This window comes from Chelonoidis abingdonii, chromosome 22 (genome assembly GCF_003597395.2).
Source record: "Chelonoidis abingdonii isolate Lonesome George chromosome 22, CheloAbing_2.0, whole genome shotgun sequence".
NCBI classification, from domain to species: domain Eukaryota; kingdom Metazoa; phylum Chordata; order Testudines; family Testudinidae; genus Chelonoidis; species Chelonoidis abingdonii.
The window spans coordinates 9,833,833-9,856,350 of record NC_133790.1 but is presented as its reverse complement, the minus strand read 5'-3'; the positions used below and the strand labels follow the sequence as shown (position 1 = coordinate 9,856,350).

Below are 22,518 nucleotides of genomic sequence, written 5' to 3'. Positions count from 1 at the left end.
AGTATTTTATAAGAAAAATATAACAATCTTTAGCTCAGCAAGGCACATGTATATTTATAAACCAAGGATGGGCAGGGATAGTTCCAAAAACAAGCTTAGCTGAGAAGAAAGCAAAAAAGTAAAGTCACTAGGCAACGTAGACAAACTATTTATAAAACTTGAAAATGCTTTTTAAGATGCTAAAATTTCCAGGCGTGTGGGTTTGAAGAGTGATGACAACTGCTCCTTAATTACTGCTCAAGGTGAGCAAGAAAAAAAGTGAGGCAGTGTTTTCATGACATACCGGAATGCCTTTGGTTTCTAGAATGAGGCTAGGAACATGTCTGGCAGACAGCGCTATGCGTATTGCATCCCTAATCCTTTTCACCAGATCCTGACTGAACACCTGGTCCGACGCCATCTTCAGGAAGAGGATCACTCTTTCCTCCCCCTCTTTGTTGTACTGAGGGACACAGAGACTATCTGAAACCTCTTCAAAGGCTTCCACTGAAAGAGAAGTAGAGTGCTTCGTTATCACATGTACTTGTGTTTTCCACTGGATGCTTTTTTTAATTTTACACTAAAGGGCATATCTCCCATCATCTGTTCAGGCACTGGTGAGGCAAACAAAAAGCAGATATTCACTGGGATTCTTAAAGAGAACGCCTAAGGGAATTAGGCACCCAAGTGCCACAATGTCAGTGGGACTGGCCTACCTAATTAAGATTTTCAAAGACGTTTAAGGCAATTAGATAAGCAAACTGCACTGAAAGTCAGTGCACTTGGGTGCCTAACTCCCTTGTGGTTTTTTAGTTTTGTTTTTTTAAATCCCAGTCATTGATTTCTGTTCAAGTGAATATCAAAGTTTATAGATCCAATAAATACTGACTTAGGTCAGGCCAAAATTTTGATATAGTTGTTGGATTAATAAACCTTTTTGTTCAGCACAGGCAATACATTTGCTGATTTATCACAGCTAACTAAGGTACTTCTGTGCTCCCTATTATCACTGTCTGAACACTTTTGGGTCCTTAATGTATTTATCCTCAACAACCAAGTGAGGAAGTCATTCTTCCGCTCTACTCTGCACTGGTTAGGCCTCAACTGGAGTATTGTGTCCAGTTCTGGGCACCACATTTCAAGAAAGATGTGGAGAAATTGGAGAGGGTCCAGAGAAGAGCAACAAGAATGATTAAAGGTCTTGAGAACATGACCTATGAAGGAAGGCTGAAAGAATTGGGTTTGTTTAGTTTGGAAAAGAGAAGACTGAGAGGGGACATGATAGCAGTTTTCAGGTATCTAAAAGGGTGTCATCAGGAGGAGGGAGAAAACTTGTTCACCTTAGCCTCTAATGATAGAACAAGAAGCAATGGGCTTAAACTGCAGCAAGGGAGATTTAGGTTGGACATTAGGAAAAAGTTCCTAACTGTCAGGGTAGTTAAACACTGGAATAAATTGCCTCGGGAGGTTGTGGAATCTCCATCTCTGGAGATATTTAAGAGTAGGTTAGATAAATGTCTATCAGGGATAGTCTAGACAGTATTTGGTCCTGCCATGAGGGCAGGGGACTGGACTCGATGACCTCTTGAGGTCCCTTCCAGTCCTAGAGTCTATGAATCTATGAATTTTACAGATGGGGAATGGCGGTCCAGAGAGACTAAGTGGCTGTCACAAGGTCGCTTAGGAAGTCTGTGTTGGAGCAGAGAACTGAATCCAAGTTAGAGAGAGGCTGGTCAGGGCTCAGTCTCTTTCATTATATGACTGCTTTTCAACCAGTTATGAGGCAGGATGTCTTAAGTACATTTCACCATGCGCAGCTGGATAATCCAGGCAGTACCATCTCAACTGGATTAAAAGAAGGTGAGGGGACATTATCAAAACACAGGCTGATCACAAACTGGTCCAGTATTCAACTGCATCCAACTGAAACAAACGTTTACTTACTATTCTGATAGTTACACAGCAAAGCCCTTGAACACAGGGAGCCAGAATCAGGTATCATTTCCACCAATGCAACCTGGCTCAGAATCTGGCTTGTATGTTCCAAAAACAAGACAAGACAAGGCAGAGACTGTTCCAAAGCTTACATACGGGAGTAACTAAAGTGAAATGTAGCCTAGGGCAATAGCCATGAACATTCTGAAAGCTGCCCCTCCGCCCATAAGGGAAGCTGACCCTCCAGATTTCACATTGTGCAAGGAGAACAGCTTTTGCAGCAAAACAATACCTCGATTCACTATGCCAGAGGAATGCTTGACACCATCTCTCTGCCCTCCCTCATTGCTGCTATCTTTCTGCTGACTTCACACACTGCCTTTGTGCTCAATCACTTATGGCAGTAAAAAAAGGCACAAGAATTTATTTTGGCTATTGACAATGGCTCAGTAAAAACAAACGAGCACTGTCTAACAGTTCGCCTTGGAAGGACAAACCACGGAAATAATGGATTCTCTTACAAAGTAACATAAAATGGTTCACACGATTCTTGTAAGCCGTATTATGTGAATGCAACATCTTATGAGGAAAATGCAGTCCATTTCAGTTAGTCACCTCCAGCTCTGTAGATCCTTTCGGAAAGGAAGCAATTTCATAAGACAGCAAAGTAGTATTTTCTTGTTAATTATATCCTCTTCTTTACTCCCCTTCCAATGAAAGATCTCATGTGTTATTAATTAATCCTTTCAACAACACAGTAAATTTTCACATTTCAGATTTAAGGCTACACAAATGTCACAGTTGCAAAAGATGGATGAAAGTTTTTCCTACCTATGTTATAGATTTCAGAACTTCCAAATCTCACTCCATTTGGATTTAGTGTACCATCACTGAAAGTTACATACAAACAAAGGAGCATTAAAATATAATTAGGGTTTGATGAAGAAAAGAAATGATGGAATTTACCAAGTTTCTCAATATTTGGTGCGGTGAAATATGCAGGAAGTTGTAATAGAAATAGGATTACAAGAGATTTTTGTCTAAAAGAAGCTCCATGGTCATTAAAATGAAGTTTTACACAGAATCTAAACAAACCACATTCTTCAACTTCATCATTTGTTTCTTCTGTGCCCCAAAGATTCCACTGCTATTTCTCACTTAAACCTGCATGCACACAGGCCTTCACAAAAGTAGCCACTAATATCCAGCCACGAAGTAACAGAGCCAGGTGCTTTGGTGATACTCCTTGGCATTACTATTGTCTCTTTCCCTTCCCACCACCTGAGGCTGAGCATCTCCATTTCTGCAGCACTTCTCACTCCCTGAAGACAGTGGACTCCACGAGCTGAGCCTATAAACTGAACCAGGACTGTTGCGTGAAAAGCTGGACACAATCCTGGACCACTAACTCCCCATTAAAACTGAGAGCTGACTGGTAAATACTGCCATATAATTTAACAGTGCTCCTGATTGTGAAGTCCTATTAACTCTTCAAAACAAGCATGGCAATTTATAACAAAGTAACACCTCACACTTCTAACCTGTAGCTTTCAAAGTGGTTTAAAAAGATGGGCAAGTACCATTATCCCACCCTGCCATAGGGAACCTGAGGCACAGAGAGCTTAAGGCAGACATTTTCAGTCCCTCCATTTTCTGAGAGCCCAACTTGAGATATGTAAGGCCTAATTTTCAGAAGGACTGAGGAGTTATCACTGAAGCCCACTAGAATTGTGGTGCTTGGTACTTCTGAAAATTATACCCATGATGCCTCAGGTTGGACCTCTGGCAAAAACCAAAATGAAAAACAGAAGAACTCGAATTAAAGGATACTTTTAGAAGTGCAAGCCAGTGACATTCTCAAGTTTATGCAGCAAATCAAATGCAGAGCCAAGAACGGAGCCCAGTTTTGACTCCCTGTCTGGTGCCCCACCCACTGGGCCTCACTGCATTCTGTGAAATCCCAGTTTCTCAGCCTCTTGGGTTTTGAGAAGTCACACTGCTGTAGGCTAGCAAGCCTGCAGGAGTACCTTATATTAGCTATTTACAATGTGCTGTCCCTTTACTGTGAACTTAGGAACAACTGAAACGTTAGAACATAAAAACAGCCACACTGGGTCAGACCATAGGTTCGTCTAGCCCAGTATCCTGTCTTCAGACAGTGGCCAATACCTGGTGCCCCAGAGGGAATGAACAGAACAGGTAAACATCAAGTGATCCATCCCGTCATCCATTTCCAGCTTCTGGCAAACAGAGGCTAAAGACCCCATCTCTGCCCACCCTGGCTAACAACCACTGATGGACTTATCCTCCATGAACTTAACTAGTGCTTTTTTGAACTCGTCTTGACCTTTCACAACATGCTCTGGGAAGGAGTTCCACAGGTTGACTACACGTTGTGTGAAAAAGTACTTTCTTTTGTTTGTTTTGAACCTGCTGCCTATTAATTTCATTTGCTGATCTGTAGTTCTTGTGTTGTGTAAATGTTGAAATTTACAATGCTAAAAGTAATAAGATTCTAGTATATTTCCTCATCAGATCCTGAAACTCAGTCAGCAAGTAGAGTGGGGAGTCATCTGAAATATGCACATCTTCTCCTGCAACCCAACAGAGCCTGCCAACTTTACACGTTTCCTCAGAACAGTTTTACCAAAACATACATTACCTGCGGCCAAGCATGACGATTCCTCCCGTCTCAGGATTTATTTTGCAGTAGTCACCATGGGCCCAAACACCTGTCAGGAGGTGACAAAGTGTTAACCAGCCCATTTGCCATCAAAGCAGGTCTGACTTACTTTTACCATGCAACTCCAATTTAGTTACCAAAGACCAGAAGGGGACAGCACCAGAGCGTGGAGAGTGAGTTAGACGGAAGATTAAAAAGTTAAGTGTGTTGAGTTTAGCTAGAAGATGACAAAGGGGACACACAAGTCTAAAAGTATGTGGAAGGTGTAAGTCCTTTGATTCTGTAAGTCGGACTACTCCTGTGAATATGCACAGCCCTTACTCATCCCAGGGAGCGCTATCGAATCCTAAACATTCCAGGCACGATTCTGATCCTCCACACAGAGGTTTAACTCCCCTGATTTCAACAGAGGCTTGTTCTAGCATGCTGCAAAGCATGCCTCTGTATGGGACCCAGATTTGGGAAGTTGCCCTTCCCAGTCAGAGAGTGAGGTGGAGAAAGACTGATTGGCCTGAGCGTGCTCAGAGTCAACACCCTGCCTCACTCCACATACTCAGGCTCCTGAGGCTTGTGTTAAAGGCTTCATTGAGTGTGTGGTGCAGGATCCTCAGAGAGATGACTCAATGCTTTGACCACCACCCACGGTGAGGCATGAGGGTCCTCCATTAGAGATAACAACATGCCCAAGGGGTATCTTCCCTGGTGTCTCCCTCCACCCTATCAGTAATTCTGGGGCAGAGGTACTCTCTGGGATTACATGGCAGGCTCTCAAGGGAGTCCACAGGGGGCTCCCGTTTGCTTGATGGAGTTACTCTGGATTTACACTAGTGCAAAAATCAGAATCAGGCCCCAAGAAGCTGGGCCAAACATGTTGGGCCAGATGTTTTTTTCTCAGCTTCAGTGGGGTTAACATGGAGAAACTTCAGTGCTAGGAATGGAAACACAACCCGATTTGATTCAAATTTTCCTTAAAGACAAACAACTCCAATCACGCATGCGCAGTCAGCTGAGGAATGGCGTGGTGACAAGTTTTATAACTAGCTTCAACCTGAAACACCACCAAAAATGGGGTTTCCAACAGATCACTGAAACCACGATCGCTACAGGTTTCTCAGGGAAGACTGCCGTAAAACACGGCGATCTCTCCTTTTAGAGTTGTGGTTGCCACGGGTGCATGTGCACACGCTTTTTCATGGATTCAGTGGTCCTTTTTGTGCCTGAAGACCCCCTCTGTTTAATGGCCAGTTAAGTGAAATGTAATGTAACTGCCAAAGTAGCAAGAATAAGAACGAAATAATCTACTGTTAAAAATAAACGCACACCTCTTTCCAGCAGAAAGCTTACAAACAAAAGACAGACGAAGTGTCTGTGTATTGGTAACTACTGCCATAGCTAGGCAGAACGCACGCTGTGGTTTTCTACGCAGTCTTTCAAATTGTAGTAAGGCAGCAATGGAAGAACACAAAAAGACTGTTTTGATTTGTGACTGTGGAACAGTTTGTGTGGAAAGCTGTCAAAGATCTGTTTTAAGCACATCAGGGCTTTATTTACAATTAGACTTATTTCATTGTGTATGATCCTATGCTATCTGCTAGGAAGAAAAAAAACTTTATAGTAGCATTACAAGTGTCTGCATTTCAAGTTTTAACGTGTGGAGTCTCGCTGAGCATTGTGATGTCAAGCAGTCGTCCCCCTTCCCCACCCCCAGGGAAGTAAACTGGCCACTCAGCACAAACAATGGGACATAAAAGGTGGCTAAAATTATAAACATGGCAGCAATAGCTTCATATTGTTATAATAAGAAAAGAGCTAAAGAATGGAGCAGTAAACAGACCCCTGTGGTTAAATGCAAGGTAGCACTCTCCTGCTGTAGACTGGGGCTTCTAGCAGTTAAAGGCACTCTTGTTACTCACTTGAAACGTCCTTGTGAGGCTGTGACTGATAAACATCTCCATCTAGCTCTGAAAAGAAGTGGACTCAAAGCCTTGATCCCACAAGCCGTTGCCCAACGTGCAGCAGGGAGTGCAATGTTGCTGTGCTTCAGTGCAAGTCTGAGCAAAGGCTACAGGTGGACCCAGTCCTCCAGAATAAGCACAAGCCAGCGTCTAGCCCACTGCACATCTGTCCCTTTACTCTTATCAGCACAGGGCTGGTGCATGAGCGGAGACGGTGCATGCCACACAAGATACTGGCTTTCGCCTCACGCTAATGAGGTACAAGGCCAGGACTCATCTCCTAGGACTCACTTCCTATACTAGGCAGGAACAGTCTGGTATCAGTACAGGAGCACTCAACAGAAGATTGCTCCTTTCACATGTATACGCCCAACAGCATATGCCTGTGCTTAGGCAGATAGGAGTACTACAGCAGCTTGAGCTGGCTCATGACAGCAGTAACAGAAAGGAATTAGTTTTCCAGAAATTCAAATCTGACTAACCCAGACTGAAATTCAGACTAAAGCACTAGGGAATAAATAGCAAGATATTTATCAAACATTTGTTACAATTGCCACCCTAGCAAATCTAAATACAACTGTATCTGCCCAACCATGGCAAAGAGCAGGCTTATACTTCTGTAAACAACTGCCAGTTTTGTACGCCTGGTCAGTTCAAATAATGAACTAAGCATTTCACTACGTACCTGGGAATTTTGAAAAATAAGCTTTCCTGTATTTGTTTCCATTCTCATCATTCCAGAAGTGTGTAGGCTGACAGGGCATAGGCTTGGTACAAACCAGCTCACCGCTTTCGCCCCAAACTGGTTTGCCTGTTTACAAATAGAGACAAATTTTCTGCATTTCCCTTTTGTAAACTGCTGGGTACCAAAGCAAAGCACAGCACATAAGATCATCATCTGCATAATGGTAACACCCAGAGGCTCTGTCACTCCGGGCGTTGGCAGCTGATCTAAAAAGTTTATGGGCAATGGGCTAAATTCAACCTTGATTTAACTTCAGACTGTAAGGTTAGATGTTCTAATGGTCCCCTCTGCTCTAGCCTCCTGTTTATCACAAGCCTCTCCCAAAGACTTCAATTAGACCAAAGTATTTCAGTCCTCAGAAGCTCAACTTTGAGCCACAGGGACAGAACAGGAAAGACCAAAGTACTATCCATGCCCAAGCTCCCTAGAATGGCAGGAAACTGATTAGGTGAGATACACCCAGATGATCACAGCAGGCAAATCATACTCCACATTGCAGAGGAAGGCCAAAATAAAAAATCATTAAAATTTAATGGAATTACATCAGTGGTGAATTTAGTCCAGTGTCTGGTATAGACAGTTTTTAACTGGACAGGATTGTAACTAGTAAAGACAAATACAAGATGCTGGGATATGGTCTCATACTAACACAGGTTCCTGAACAGCCATCAGATTTGATCAGTCCAGTTTCTTGTGGGACAAGCTTCCACAAAGACCACCACCATTAAGGGCACGGTTGTAAAACTGTTTTGAGATCACTAACTCATTTACAGCTAGCCCCTTAGCCACAATATGGTTATCACTTTTGGTCACTGGGTTGGATTATCAGCTGATCAAGAGACGTGTGTCTCCATCAGTCCCATAAATCACCAACCAAATTCCTGCAGCTATTACATTTTAGTTAGAAATTCCTACTGAGTTGACTGGAAAATGGTTACCTTCATCATTCCACGCTTCCACTGCCATACCCAGGTTCCTGGCCTGAATCTCTCCTTTGTAAACCGGGATTGTAACATTCTGACCCATGAAACATGAAATGATATCTGTTCCACCTATAACAAAAGGAGGGACACTTAGAATTCAGACACTTTTAAAGAACAACTTTTTAAAAGATCAAATAAAGGCCATGTGAGTTTTTATTTTCACATAACACTGAAAAAAATTCCATCCACTTTAAGTAACAAAACCTAAAATACACTGCCAAGATTGTCTACTACTATTTCTATGCAATTCACAACGAAGAAAGTTACAGGCTTTTCTTACAACGTGCATGCCCTTTATATAGGCATATACCTTAGGGACTGATTTTTTTTCCTCCCACTAGTTTTGCACTAGTAAAAGCTTCATTAACTTCACTGGAGTAACTCCTAATTTAAACAGAGTGAGTGGCGATTCAGGCCCCTAGTCCACAGTTAGGTCACATGTTCACAGATGTTTGAGATGAAGAAATGACACTATGCCATTTAGTTCCTTGTGGTATCTCGCAAGCAAACGGTATAGCTGGACTAGACAGTTGCTGTTCGTCTGTTTCTATTTCTTGTTCTTGAGCATTAGCACAAATGTAGTTATGTTTGGGATCTTGGCACTCACGGGGAATATTTAAGCCTTAATTTAAAAAAAAAAACACACACAAAAAACAGTTTTCATTCGAGTAATTAGGATATTTCTATTCATATTTAAATAAAAAGGCAGAGTTACAGTAAAAGGCCCAATCCTGCAAATCTCACTCACATGACTATTCTTTGACAGAGACTATTAATAAATGTCATCTTAAGGTCCAGATGTGCTCCCATTAAGTCAGAGACAGAACTCCCATAGACTTTAATAGCAGAAGAATTGGACTCTGGATCTGGAGTCTAAACTAGGTTGACATGGTCCCTCTGAGACCTGATCCTTAGTACCCCACACAACAGGGCCCTGTATGAGTGCGACTTCATATGAATAGAACAGAAACTGCCTAAGTGAGCTCTCATACCACACTAGATATGGCTTAACACATCTCCATTGTCAATTAAATAATCTATACACTGACCCATCTATCATGGCCATTAACTGAAATAGGAGTTTGGCAAAAGTCTCCTCAGGAGGAGTTTCCTGGTGAAATCAGCTACACACAGAACAATGCGTGCTGTAGGGTAACAGACACTCTTCCTCCTCTCACCCTGCAGCCCTCGAGGACAGCCAGTCAAAATAAAAAATCCTGCTTCCTTACATCTACTCTGTCACAATAATTCCATTTCAAAGTCTTCGAGTGCACCCAGTTCATTACACTAATGCATTGGCATGCTGAATTATGCAGAAAAACCCTGCACAAATCAAAGGTAGTTGCAGTTTAAGTATAACCGAGGCTGACTGATCTCCAGCCCAATTTTCCTGTAAACAGAGTTGCAAAGAGGCAACAAAGACGGAAACTGGCTACAGAAGGAATTAGCAAATGTAAAAAGCTTTTGAAGGATTACCTGAAATGGATCCCAGGAGGACGCTGCTTTTTATATGTTTGTAGACGTACTCGTAGCTTTGAGATTTGAGTGGTGACCCTGTAGATAGTATAGTATGTAGTGTTTGAAGATTATGGGTGTCACCTTAAAGAGGGAAGAAAACCAAGAATTACAAACATTTAAGTTTTATCCTACTATCTATTCACCACTTAAATAAATCCAAGAAGTCAAACGTAACCCTCAGCTCACTGTCTGTGGACAGGCTGCAAGGCCAGAGAAAAAACACAAAGGGGTTTGAAGCTTACATGGTTTTAAATTTTTCTCTTCTAGCACAGCCAGCCACTTTGCACCTGTTCCAAGGATGGTGATCCTAGAGAGGAGAAAGACATTTTCAAGGGCTTTGATCCTGCAAGTATCATAGTTGCTTAAAGCTTTAACGATTGAAGGCATGTCTTCTTCAGCAATCAAAATTAGTCAGGTCATTGGAGTCATTTCTGTAGCACTGAAATTTTTAATTCTGGCTTTAAAATATTAAGCACAGCCTTCTCATCTAGCGGAAAGCATTCACTTACAGTTTCAGGAATTCATAACTACAGAGCACTCCAAATACATTAGGAAATCTCCTAACATATAATTGGTTAATTTGCCATAATTGTCCTATTTAACAGCGCATCGTCGCCTCGTTATAGTCTCATGTATTGGAATTGTGTCATTCCAGTGCAGTGTAATAGAAGACAGTAATCCAAGTTTTGCTCTCAGATACATACTCAATTCCAACTGAAGTCAGTGAGAGTTGCATTCATAGAGAGCATAATGTATATACGGCTGCATGTTGAAGAATTCTAGAATCGGGGAGTTTTCTTAAGGAGAAAACCCTGTTCAGCACCTTTCAGGTACTCACAAAACAAGACAATTTTTCCCTACACTTGCTGAGTTAAAGGCAAAGGCACCATGTTTAGTATCTAAGTTTGAGCAGTCTCCTTCTCCCAGTTGCAAATTACAGATCTTTAGGACAACATAATCAGCTCTGCAGCATTACTATTCACATTACATAAGATATTCACACCAACACTGACGGCACAGTGTAAAATAAATATTTCACTTAATGCAATAAATAAATAAGATTTATAGCTGGAGAATGTTAACAAATGCAAGAAACAGACAAGCAAGTTAAAAGCATCAAGAGCACAAACATTTTCCTTGCACGCTACCCCTCTCTCTCCCCCAATCAAGCTTCACAACATCCTGAGGAGTTAAAATATTCTTGTAATACCCATTTGTTCAGGTAATGAGAGCCAAAGTGACTTACTCAAGGCCTGTATCAGAAACAGAATCCAAGAGCCCTGGCTCCATCCCCCTGATCAATCCAATGGACTCTAGAAGCATTGCATAGCAAACAGCAGTGCGGTAAAAAGAAATCCTACTAAAACTTGGGAGATTTTCAAAACAGAACAGTGGGTGTTATTCAAAGTTAAATTATCCAAAGTAATCAATAAGGCTTAATACCTACATTTGTCTACATTAGTTAAAAATATAACTGGGGCTGAAATAGAATCTCAAGAGCTTTATCTGCCTACTGCTTTAATGTGTGATTTCTGAGATGCCATTAATCTAACCAAGAAACAGATTTTTAAATGACTGCATACAACTCATTTTCAGTTCTCTCATCACAAAGAAGGAGAGAGAAAAGAACGTGTTCCCACACACCAATTAAAAAGTTAAAGTGAAGCCTCACTCAACTCCATTTATTGCTGGACATGTTAGTCTGACCTATACACTAAGGGCTGGTCTACACTGGGGCAGGGGTATTGATCTAAGATTTGCAACTTCAGCTACGTGAATAGCATAGCTGAAGTCAATGTATCTTAGATCGATTTACCTCACGTCCTCACGGCGCGGGATCGACATTCGCAGCTCTCCATGTCAACTCCGCTACTGCCACTCACTCCGGTGGAGTTCTGGAGTCGATGGGAGTGCGTTTGGGGATCGATATATCGTGTCCAGATGAGACGCGATATATCGATCCCCGAAAAATTGATCGCTACCCGCCGATACGGCAGGTAGTCTGGACATAACCTAACCTTCAAGAAATCCTGCTCCTGTGTGAGTAATGCTCAAGTGATTTCTGCTAGCAATGTGTTAGTTTTACATGGTGGCAATAAACTCCCTTGTGGAGATGCTGAAGTGTATGAAGATTATTATTATTTTTGCAAGGTGCTTTAGAGACATTCAAGTATATGGAATATTGCACGAGCTAGGGATGGACACCTCCAGTCTAAAAAATTAATCACAATCTCTTCTCTATTACCAATGGTGATTGGCTGGCCCTTTGGCTGTGGTTTACTACAATCATATGAAGTATTTTTATCCTTGTGCAATATTTTACTTACTAGTGCCCTCTGAGACATTTGTAATAAAGCAAGGGTACTCTATACCTGTCTGGTTTTTGGACTCTCTTTCAGAAGTCTGTGGAGTAGTCCCCCCATCTGCATTTAAGACCAGTTTACCACCAGGGGTGGACAAACTTTCTGACCCAAGGGCCACATCTGGAAATGGAAATTGTATGGCAAGCCATGAATGCCCACAAAATTAGGGGTTGGGGTGTGGGAGGGGGTCCAGGCAGGTGTTCTGGGCAGGGACCCGAGGGTTCGGCGGGGCATATGGGCTGGATCAGGGGTGCGGGAAGGGGTCAGGGTGCAGGATCTGGGCGGTGCTTACCTCAAGCAGTTCCCAGAAGCCGGGGCATGTTCCCTTTCCAGCTCTATGCAGCGGCGCAACCAGGCTGCTCTGTGTGTTGCCCTGTCCACAGGAGCCGCCCCTGCAGCTCCCATTCACCGCGGTTCCTGGCCAATGGGAACTGCAGGGGCCGTGCTTGGGGCAGAGGCAGCATATGGAAACACTCCGCTGCCATTTACCCCTATGCATAGAAGCCAGAGGTGGGGGGACTTGCCGCTGCTTTCAGGAGCCACGTGCAGCAGGGCAAGTCCCTGACCCCACTCCTTAGCTGGAGCTTGAGGGCCAGATTAAAATGTCTGGAGGCCGGATGCAGCCCTTGGACCATAGTTTGCCCATCCCTGACTTAAGCCCTTGATATGGGCTAAATCCAGCCCTACTGAGCAGAATCTTTACTAAAATCATCCCAATTAAGTAGTTATTGCTATTCAATATCACCAGGGTAAACAGTTATGTGCAGCACACTGCACCTTCATGACAGGGCATAAAATAACAGCCTTTAATAGCTAACATGAATATTTTGCAACAAAGTACATTAGAAGGCTAGCATACAGTTGGCTAATGCTTTTAGCAATAGATTAAAATATTAGACTTGCATACATACTTGAACTGATTTCGTTTACCTTCCGCATACCAAGATGATGCTCAGAAATAATTGTTCTATTTCTAGACTAACTTTTTACCCCACTGGTTCTGCTCTTGAATAAAGTTAACAGATTTTAACAACTCTCCACTAGAAACAAATTTCACTGAGATGTAACTTTTAATTATAATAGCCAGTGCCAAAATGTCAATTGTTAAATATTGCATAGCACAAAAGGCAACGCTGCATTTTAATTATTAATTGGTAATAGTTAGAATGTGACTGCATCCACTTTCCACCACAAATGTATTAAAACTGAGCATTAAGTAATTTAAAAACACTGCGTATTTAAATAGTAAAAATGTAAAGATCTGCTATTTAACTCCAGTTTTCAAGATGGTATAATTATAAAAATCAATGCTCTGTCCAGTGTGTAAAGGTAAAATATCATGAAAGGTCTTAAAGCTGCTTCTGTTTCAACGTTATTTCTTTATGCACCAGTAGAGGGCACCCAGCACCTCATTATGTTCACACAGGCATATATGACAAAGAATTAAACAAATTAGAAAGCAGAATATGAAAATACAGGCAGCCCTGCTGAATGGGCCCAGTCAATTTAAGGTTTTCAAATTCTATCAAGCACCATATTCAGGTTTATGCTGAGTAGTCTGAAATACAGGACTCTTATTTCACAAAAACTGAGTGCACTGAGAAATTACTCTTTAGACTGTTCCCAATTACTGCCTTTTGAAAAAGCTGCTCTTAAAACTGACTATTGAACTGACATTCTTTATTTACAGGGAATCGAAATGCTTGAATGAATTCTAAAACACACCATTCAACCTTTTGTCTTTCACTCCCTCTAAAAAGACTATTTCAATAGTCTTTCAATAAGATTTCAATAGTTTATCCTAAATTAAGCCAAAGTTTAAAAACTATGCCACCCTATATGTTGGCTTCAGATCAAGCAAATAGCCTCTATTGAAGCTGTTTTAATGTGAGATTAGTAACGGACTAACGAGTGAAGACAGCAATTTCTAGGACTTAAAATGAGAAGTTCTATAGTTCACTTCAACATCTTCTTTACCTACCCTAGTCGGTCAACCAAATCCCAGAGCACATTGGGCGATGGAACAAGAGGAGATCCATCATATAAGACCACCGAAGCTCCTGCAGCAAGCGCAGACACTAACCAATTCCACATCATCCAGCCAGTCTAGAATAGACAAGACTCCCATGTTAGTTTCTATCTTTGTGAGCTCACATACTCTTATGGAGACATCTCTCCCAACTATTTATTGACCTGTGAATTCAGTGTCTCAGTGTTTCTTGAGAATACTACTGCATTAAACTGGTTTACTGTTAGAGTCAATTCATCAGAATCCATGGACCAGTTTCAACTGTTAACATCACCGTAAATCCTGGGTGACTCCAGTGAAGCTACTCAAGATTTACACTGGTTGTAGCTGACTCAGAACCTGGCCCCTGCTTTAGTAACCTTATTTCAGGCCTTTTAAAAAAAAAGGGGGGGAGTGGAGTTAATGTAGGGCCCCAAAATGTGTGTCGGTTTTAAATTAACCTAAGAATATATTACTGCGGTAAGGCCAGAAGGAACCATTAGATCACTCAGTCTGCCTGCCTAACACAGAGGCCAGAGAGCTTCATCCAGTTGGTCCTGTACTGAGCCCAGTAACTTGCACATGCACCAGAATGGCATCCTATCTTGATTTGAAGATATCAAGAGATGAAGAATCCATCACACACAGGTTAGCAGAGTCCCATGTACTTATACCCTACAATAATTGTAATCTGTGATAAGACCTATCTGGTAATTACACACCAAAAATACAATAGTTTTATTTTGTGTAGCAACTTTCACAAATACTTTAGAGTGGTACTTGATTTGGTATTTAGCCCAAAATATTTCACAGGATACAAGTGACAGCAGGTATTTGAGAGAACTAAAACAATTCTGACATGGTTTGCAGTATCTATTGTGTATTTTATGACACTCCATTGCTGCTTTACACTGAATTCCATCATATGCCAACACAATATGTCTTGACATTTTTTAAACTTTTAATCAGAAACCAGGAAAGTTCCAGTGTTCACTGTATGTACGCATCTCCTTGCGGAACACAGGTTTGGTGCCTGTGCTAAAAAAAATGGGGGGAAAAAGGATTCTTCCCTCCCTCCACCCATACATGTCACTTTGGTAGCGTATGGGGACGTGCAGCTGGCCAGGAAAAAATCTCCATGGCCCAGGCACTGATTAGGGCATCTGTAAGTGGTCCTACTTGCACAACTCCACTCCAAGCTCCAGCAGACAAGTCATGTGTTCATAGATCTGAGCATTCGAGATTGTGATTTTTCAGAGCAGCTTGGGAGAGGCAGCAGTTGCTCTGATTTACGTCAAGCCCCTGTTCTGGCCTTCGGCAGGACTCTTACAAACTAAGCACAATATTTAGTTTTCCTAGACCGCTCTAATTTTTCCTGCCTCAAACTGCTACAGCCTAAGAGTTTATAACAAAGATCTGAGTTTATGCACACTTCTGCTGATCACGTCTACTTGTATTATCTTGTTTGCCATTAAGGTACGAGTCTAAACAACGATGGGGAAAAATAACCAGACTCCTCAGTGGAGGCAATGTAGGTTAGCTATTACTGCCACAAGTTTATACAGGAGCTCACCAGGGAAAGACAGGCTAACCAAGCAAAAGCTCCTTTTATACCATGTACAGTATTGCAGATATCTTCTACTTTGCTACTGTTCCAAAATGATACAAACAAACTCCAGCAGAGATGAATTTATACCTTTCTCACCAGCATATAAATGACTGTTGGCAGCTTGGAAAGCATCACAGTTTAGTAGGATAATATTTAAAATGTTTGAAAGGTCCCAAAACTATCCTTTTAGGCTTCTCTTTTCTTAGAAAAGAAGTCACTGTTAAACCTAAGTTGCACTGTCTTGACTACATTAGCACTAAATAAGGACTGTTAAACTCCAAGAAGTCACAAAAACAGTCATTCTATTTTCTTCCCTTTATATTATTAGAAATCACTCATTTAGAACATGGGCATTTCCAAAATGGAGAAGACCAATGGGCCATCACATCTCTGACAGTGGCCAGAACCAGGTGCCTCAGAGGAAAGTGCAAAGAAAAGAGCCCCAGTGCACTTATGGGGTTCCCAAGTCGTGGTGACAGAGGTTGGCTCATTTGCCAGCCATGAAGGTTCATAGTCTTTTAGATATCCCCTCCACCAGGGCTCCCAGGAAGGCACAGATTCTTGCCACTCCACCAAGATGAACAGGATAAAATTGCCACTCATCTCCAACATGGCCTGATCCCCACATGATGCAAGAGAGTAAAGTTGCTTTGAAGATGCAACTGAGGATGTCATTATAGCAATAAACTAAAAAAAAAAAAAAAAAAAAAAATCCAAAAAACCCACAATCCATTTCTCACTAATTAGCAGGAACATTTAACACACATTTGACTTTTCAGACAACACCCAACTGCATTTTATTAATCCAGCTGATTTTTTTAACCCAATTTGAACACAGCTCTGCTTATAGAGACCACCACCAGAAACGCACAGAATTGTATTTGTAGTACTGTGGGAAAGGCCCTCTCTCTTTGAAAAAAAGTGTTTTATAAATAAGGTAAGTCCCACTTGCCGTTGTATAGTACATAATAACGTCATTGCTGGTCGTGTTGCCATGAAGAATATGTTCCTTCAGGTGCTGAATTAGTGTGCCCTGAAAAATAAAAAAAGTGAAGGGGAAAATAAGTTTATGTAAATATAAAGCAAAGATCTGGTGGCAAAATATACTTTTCAATATCTTAATGCTGCACAGCCTGCACCAGTGAGTATTTCAGGGTTACAGACAGGTACTGAATTCCACCCCCCGTTCAAAGTAAAACACAAACAGGCAACAGCTCCCACCCCTATCCACGTCAGCATGGATAGCATTCTCCACTCCCCTTTCGTGTAACCTACAACAAAACAAACAACCTGCTCCCTACAGAACTGCAGCATCACTCCATAGCCAGCCATTAGAGTTGTGCAGCACCCTAAGTGGCCCATAAGGATTTGTCTACATGTGGATATTGACCAAGAGAACTATAACAGTGCAGTTCTACCTATACCCTTTGATAGATCACTCTAGTTCTGCAGATCCATTTCCCCAAGTGAACAAGTCCTTTGACATGGTTTCCCACTCACAGTACACCCAGCTGACTGGAAGAAGTGAGGGACATAAAGTTGTTCTGGACTTAGGCGTCATGGCACTAAGGATTCACATTATATATTAGGTCACAACAGTAGCTCTAGCAGTCTCAAACTGTAGTTCTTTGGAGACTGCAGACAGAGCTACATAGACCTCCTCCTAAGCATTCGTACAGCTGGCAGCATGGAAAATTCCACTGGCCAATGACAATGCGCTGAACTACGCTATTACTCATTTCTCTCTTTTGTTGGAAATGTGGCTAAAATACTTTGGATCATCATTCAAGAGTGACTTTGCAGGATCAATGAATTTATAAACTGCTTCCCTGTGTCACTTTACTACAGTGACACACTAAAATGGTGATTTAAAAACAAAAGCTGTGCTTCGCATTTTTGCAAGTGTTCAAAGTGGAGCTATTAGGGACTTCACATGAATCAAGCAAAATATATATTGAAAGAAAATCCACTTTAGATAAAAATTTAAAAAAGAAACTAATGTAAATTGCACATGCTTTAAGGAATGGAAAGGAAAAAATATTAAATAAAAATATACAAGCAAATCCAATTTTCCCTAAGCATCTCAGAGGAACCACATCTGGATTTTACCTGCTAATGCTCCAGTGCACTGAGATGTCACAATGCTGCCATCTAGCTACAGACTACTTTCTACAACCTGCATTTAAAATGCAGAATTCATGGTTTTGATATAACCACAAATAGTAAATTAGAAGCAATCTTGCACAAAAGATTTACATGCATGTTTAAAGGGACTGTTCACAGTGTGTGACTGAAACACAGGCTTAAGTCTTTGCAAGAGCAGGATTTTTACTGGTACCCTTACAGTTATGGTCCTGTAGAAATTAAGACTATACCCTATTTGGATCAAATTCAATTAAATTTTTATTGCCTCTTCTTGCCAATTTACACTTTACTATTTCAGAGCCTGGGAATCTGAATGAAATTTTTAAAGATGAACCCACCCACAAACTATGAACTACTACTATGGAGAAAATGGAGTGTAAACCAGGTCAGAGTGGTAGAACACTGCTGAACTTTTTTTGAAAAAAATCCCTTTAGGTCTTGGATTCTAGCTGAAGAACCCAATTCTCCTTTTGCTTACGTGGGTGTAAATCAGGAAACTGCCGAGGTGTGAAATCGGTGTAAGGGAGATTAGAATTGGGGGACTATGTTTCTGTGACTTAGAAATTTAAAAAAAAAAATAAATAAAAGTCACTGGATAATTTGTTAGAAAACTAAAAACAAAAACCCTACAATCACCTCCATGTGTTTATCTTTAGACCATTAATACACTAGCACATTAATTTAATTTTTATACATATATACACATATAAACAAACACACACCACACACACACCCTTACTTCTGCCTGTGGGATAAAACATTTTAAAGGTTTGTCTTCTGTTAAATTATTTAAATATACACCACCACAGACATGCAGAAGAAACATATGAGCTTACCATATTGCACACAGGAGGATATATGAAGTTAAAATTATAAGGAAAAAACATTTCCTGTAAAAAGATCCAGGGGATAATCAAGCTATTTTAAATCCACTGTGATCATTATTTAAGACACTTTTGCTGTCATTTCAGCTCCTTTAGTATTTTTGACTATTGAAATTAAACGTCAGCTGTATCAGCACCACTGTGTGGCTCCAACCAAGTTGGGAAGATGAGGCAGATGAAGGGGACGGGTAAGGTTCAAGGACAAGCTAAGCAGCTGTGTAAATAATCTGGTGATAAACCTTAAAGAGGGAAAATTCCCTTCCCTTTATCTTTTCTATCTGTCAACTGCATTTATCACACACCTTTGACCACCTTCTCTGCTCCCTGTCTTCACAAGTGCTTATCCTAACATTCTGACCCTGGAGCAGCTACCAACAGCTGCCCAACTGTCTCAAAATGGTCTGGTCTACACAGGGCCGGCGCTAGGATTTCTGACGCCCTCAGCGCCGGGACATTTTGCCGCCCCCCGCGCGGGTCTCGCGGCTCCCTGACTGGGCCCAGCTTACTGAGTGATCCAGATTGCTCTATATCACTGTCCTATCTTCCTCATTATTCACCACTCTGCCCAACTGTCTCAAAATGGTCTGGTCTACACAGGGCCGGCGCTAGGATTTCTGACGCCCTCAGCCCGGGGGCGCCCCGGCCCGCCGGACCGCTGCGCCGCAGGCTCCTGACCGGGAGACGCCCCGGGCCGCGCCGCCGGCGCCCTGACCGGGAGACGCCCCGGGCCGCCGCGCGGCTCCCTGACCCGGGGAGACGCCCTGGCGTTGCCGTCCGCTGCCGGCGGCTCCCTGACCCGGGCTGTTGCCCTCAAGCTGCCGGGCTGCCGCGGCTGCGCACTTGACCGGGGGCGCCCTAGGTTGCCGCTCTGCGCGCGTGACCCTGGGGGCGCCCTAAGTTCCGCTCTGCCGCGGCTGCCCGCGACCCCGGGGGCGCCCTTCAGTTGCCGGGGCTGCAGGCAGCTGCTGCCGCCTGCAGCTCGGACTAGCAGCGCCGCCCTGCAACCATTTTAAACATTGGGGGGGGGCGCCACTTTATGCGCCCCCAAATTCTTGGCGCCCTAGGCAACGCCCAATTCGCCAAATGGTTGCCCGCGCCCTGGGTCTACACTAGGACTATTAGTTGTTTTAAACTAACATCACTCAGGGGGGTCAAATTCACCATTGCCCAGTGAGTAAGCTGACCACCCCAGAGTAGACAGCACTAGGTCCATTCGGAAACATTCGTTACTGCTGTGGAGTGTTTTTAAATGTAGTTCATGACTCTAGACTGGAAGGGACCTCAAGAGGTCATCGAGTCCAGTCCCTGCCCTCATTGGGCAGACCAAATTACTTGTCTAGACCCACCTGATAGACAGTTATCTACCTACTTCTACATATCTCCAAGAGATGCGAGATTCCACAACCTCCCCTAGGCAATTTATCCAGTGTTTAACTACCCTGCAGTAGGAACTTTTCCTAGTGTCAACCTAAATTCCCTTGCTGCAGTTGAAGCCCATTGCTTTTTCTTCTATCATTAGAGGCTAAGGTGAACAATTTTCTTCCCTCTCCTGACGACACCCTTTTTTTAGATACCGAAAACTGTATCATGTCCCCTCTCAGTCTTCTCTTTCCAAACTAATAACCCAGTTCTTTCAGCCTTCCTTCATAGCTCATTTCTCAAGACCGCATCATTCTTGTTGCTCTTCTCTGACTCTCCAAATTCTCCACATCGTTTCTTGACTGTGTGCCCAGCACTGGACACAATACTCCAGTTTGAGGCCTAACCAGCGCAGGTAGTGCGGAAAATTACTTTCTCGTGTCTTGTTTACAACACACCTGTTAATGCATCCCAGAATCACCTTTGCTTTTTTTTGCACCAGTATCACACTGTTGACTCATATTTAGCTTGTGGTCCACATGACCCTAGATTCTCTTTCTGCCATTATTCCTTCCTAGACAGTCTCTTCCATTCTGTATATGCTGAAACTGCTTGTTCCTTCTAACTGCCGTGCACTTTGCATTTGTCCTTTACTGACCTTCATCCGTTTTATCTCGACCATTTCTCCAATTGTCCAGTCATTTTAATTTGACCCTGTCCTCAACAAGCAGTTGCAATCCCTCCCCAGTTTGGTATGTTCTGCAACTTAATAAACGTACTTTCTATGCAGCATCTAAAGCTGTCGATGAAGTATTGAACAGATTTCTGCGTCCAAACAGACCCCGCGGCACCCCACTGTCTATACCTTTCCAAGCAGATTGGAGCCGTTATAACTACCTCTGAGTACGGGGTGCGTTACTCCAGCCATTATTGCACCCACCTTATAAGAGCCCATCTAAATTATTTGCCGTAGTTTATCGATAAGGATATTCATGCGAGACCGTATCTAAAGCCTTTACTAAAGTCTAGGATTACCACATCCACCGCTTCTCCCTATCCACACGACTCGTTATGCCTATTCAAGAAAGCGGCAGGTCAGATTTGGTTCTGATAGGAGCATTTGTCTCCTCTCCACTCCAGATGCTGGACTTTGCACTTCCCTGTGCGTGGCATCCTTCCAAGGTGTTTGCAGGATGAGTTCTTTAGTATGCAGGTCTTGCCTTCCATGGTCTCTCTGGACACGACTTTAGACTAACTGGTCTGTAGTCCTGGGTGTTGTTATCGGCCACATTTCCGGTTCATGGCAAGGCGACGTGTACCTTTTCCCTTTTTCCAGTCTTCTCGGGTGCTCTGCTGTCTCCATTTGATCGTCTCTCCAATAAAGCAAGGTCTCAGATACGCTCAATTACATCTGCCGCTGTCAGGTGTTGTCCTTGGTCTGACATCTCTCATCAGTGCCCTGACTGACACGTCTCGCGAGGCATGTAAGTAACGTCTTCCACATGACACGGAGTTGTGGCTTACTCTTTTGGTTCCCTCTCTGTCCATTCTCCTCGTAACGACTATTGCTCCTCCTCCTATAAGCATTCACTATGTTAGACATTGTCTGCTTTCAGAGCACCTCTCAGTAAAGACCAAAAACAAGAGAAGTCATAAAGCATCTCTGCATTTCAAGTTCCTGTACTGTTTTTCTCCCTCCTCACTGAGCAGGGGAGCTTACCCGCTTCGCTTGGTCTCCTCTTGCTAGTACCTCTCGCTAGATTGATGAAAGTGCTCTGCTCTCCTTAAACCCTGGCGCCGCTCTGCTGACGCTATCTGCTCGACATCGAGCGGAGTTGAGGAGCTCCGTTTTGTGCCTTTGCCTTTCTATCTTGGCCTTGCACCGCGTGTGTATTTTAGTCCTTATATTCTTCACCTTGGTAATCTGTATCCTAGTTTCCATTCTCTTGTATGACTCATTTGTTTATTGTGATAGTGGGATGAGTGCGCAAGAAGTGCCGCTATTAGCCGAAGGTGGGTCTTTCCACATTCCTCTCCTCTCTTCTACGTGGGACAGTGTTCGCTATGCGGAATAGCTTGCTCTCTTAGGGGCTCTTGTCCGTTTACTCTTTTTGATGAGGCAAAATGACCTCCCTCTCGTCCAAGCGTCAGTTGGTTTTTCCCCCTCAGTCTTGTCATCTCACCACAATGGGACCCTGTGAAACCTTGATACTCCTCTCTTGCAGATCTACGCGCAAAATCCCTGCTCTCCTTAAAGAATCTCTTTCCGTCTCGTATATTTGGCGTCTGCTCCCTCCCATATCTACCCTCCCTCTCTCACGCTCTCCTCTCCCGCTTTCGTCTCAATTCTCG

General features: G+C 42.7%; 1 protein-coding gene across 1 annotated transcript in view; it reads right to left on the bottom strand.

Annotated features, from left to right (window-relative positions):
- The window catches only part of AACS (acetoacetyl-CoA synthetase), a 67,565-nt gene that overhangs the window by 5,178 nt on the left and 39,869 nt on the right, over window positions 1-22,518 (bottom strand). Inside the window, exons 9-17 of the mRNA XM_032791200.2 lie at window positions 16,731-16,811; window positions 14,143-14,267; window positions 10,041-10,105; window positions 9,757-9,879; window positions 8,236-8,349; window positions 7,238-7,363; window positions 4,577-4,646; window positions 2,746-2,804; window positions 284-486 (exon numbers count right to left, since the gene is read on the bottom strand). Coding sequence (XP_032647091.1) covers window positions 284-486; window positions 2,746-2,804; window positions 4,577-4,646; window positions 7,238-7,363; window positions 8,236-8,349; window positions 9,757-9,879; window positions 10,041-10,105; window positions 14,143-14,267; window positions 16,731-16,811 — 966 coding nt within the window. The remainder of the gene's footprint in view (window positions 1-283; window positions 487-2,745; window positions 2,805-4,576; window positions 4,647-7,237; window positions 7,364-8,235; window positions 8,350-9,756; window positions 9,880-10,040; window positions 10,106-14,142; window positions 14,268-16,730; window positions 16,812-22,518) is intronic.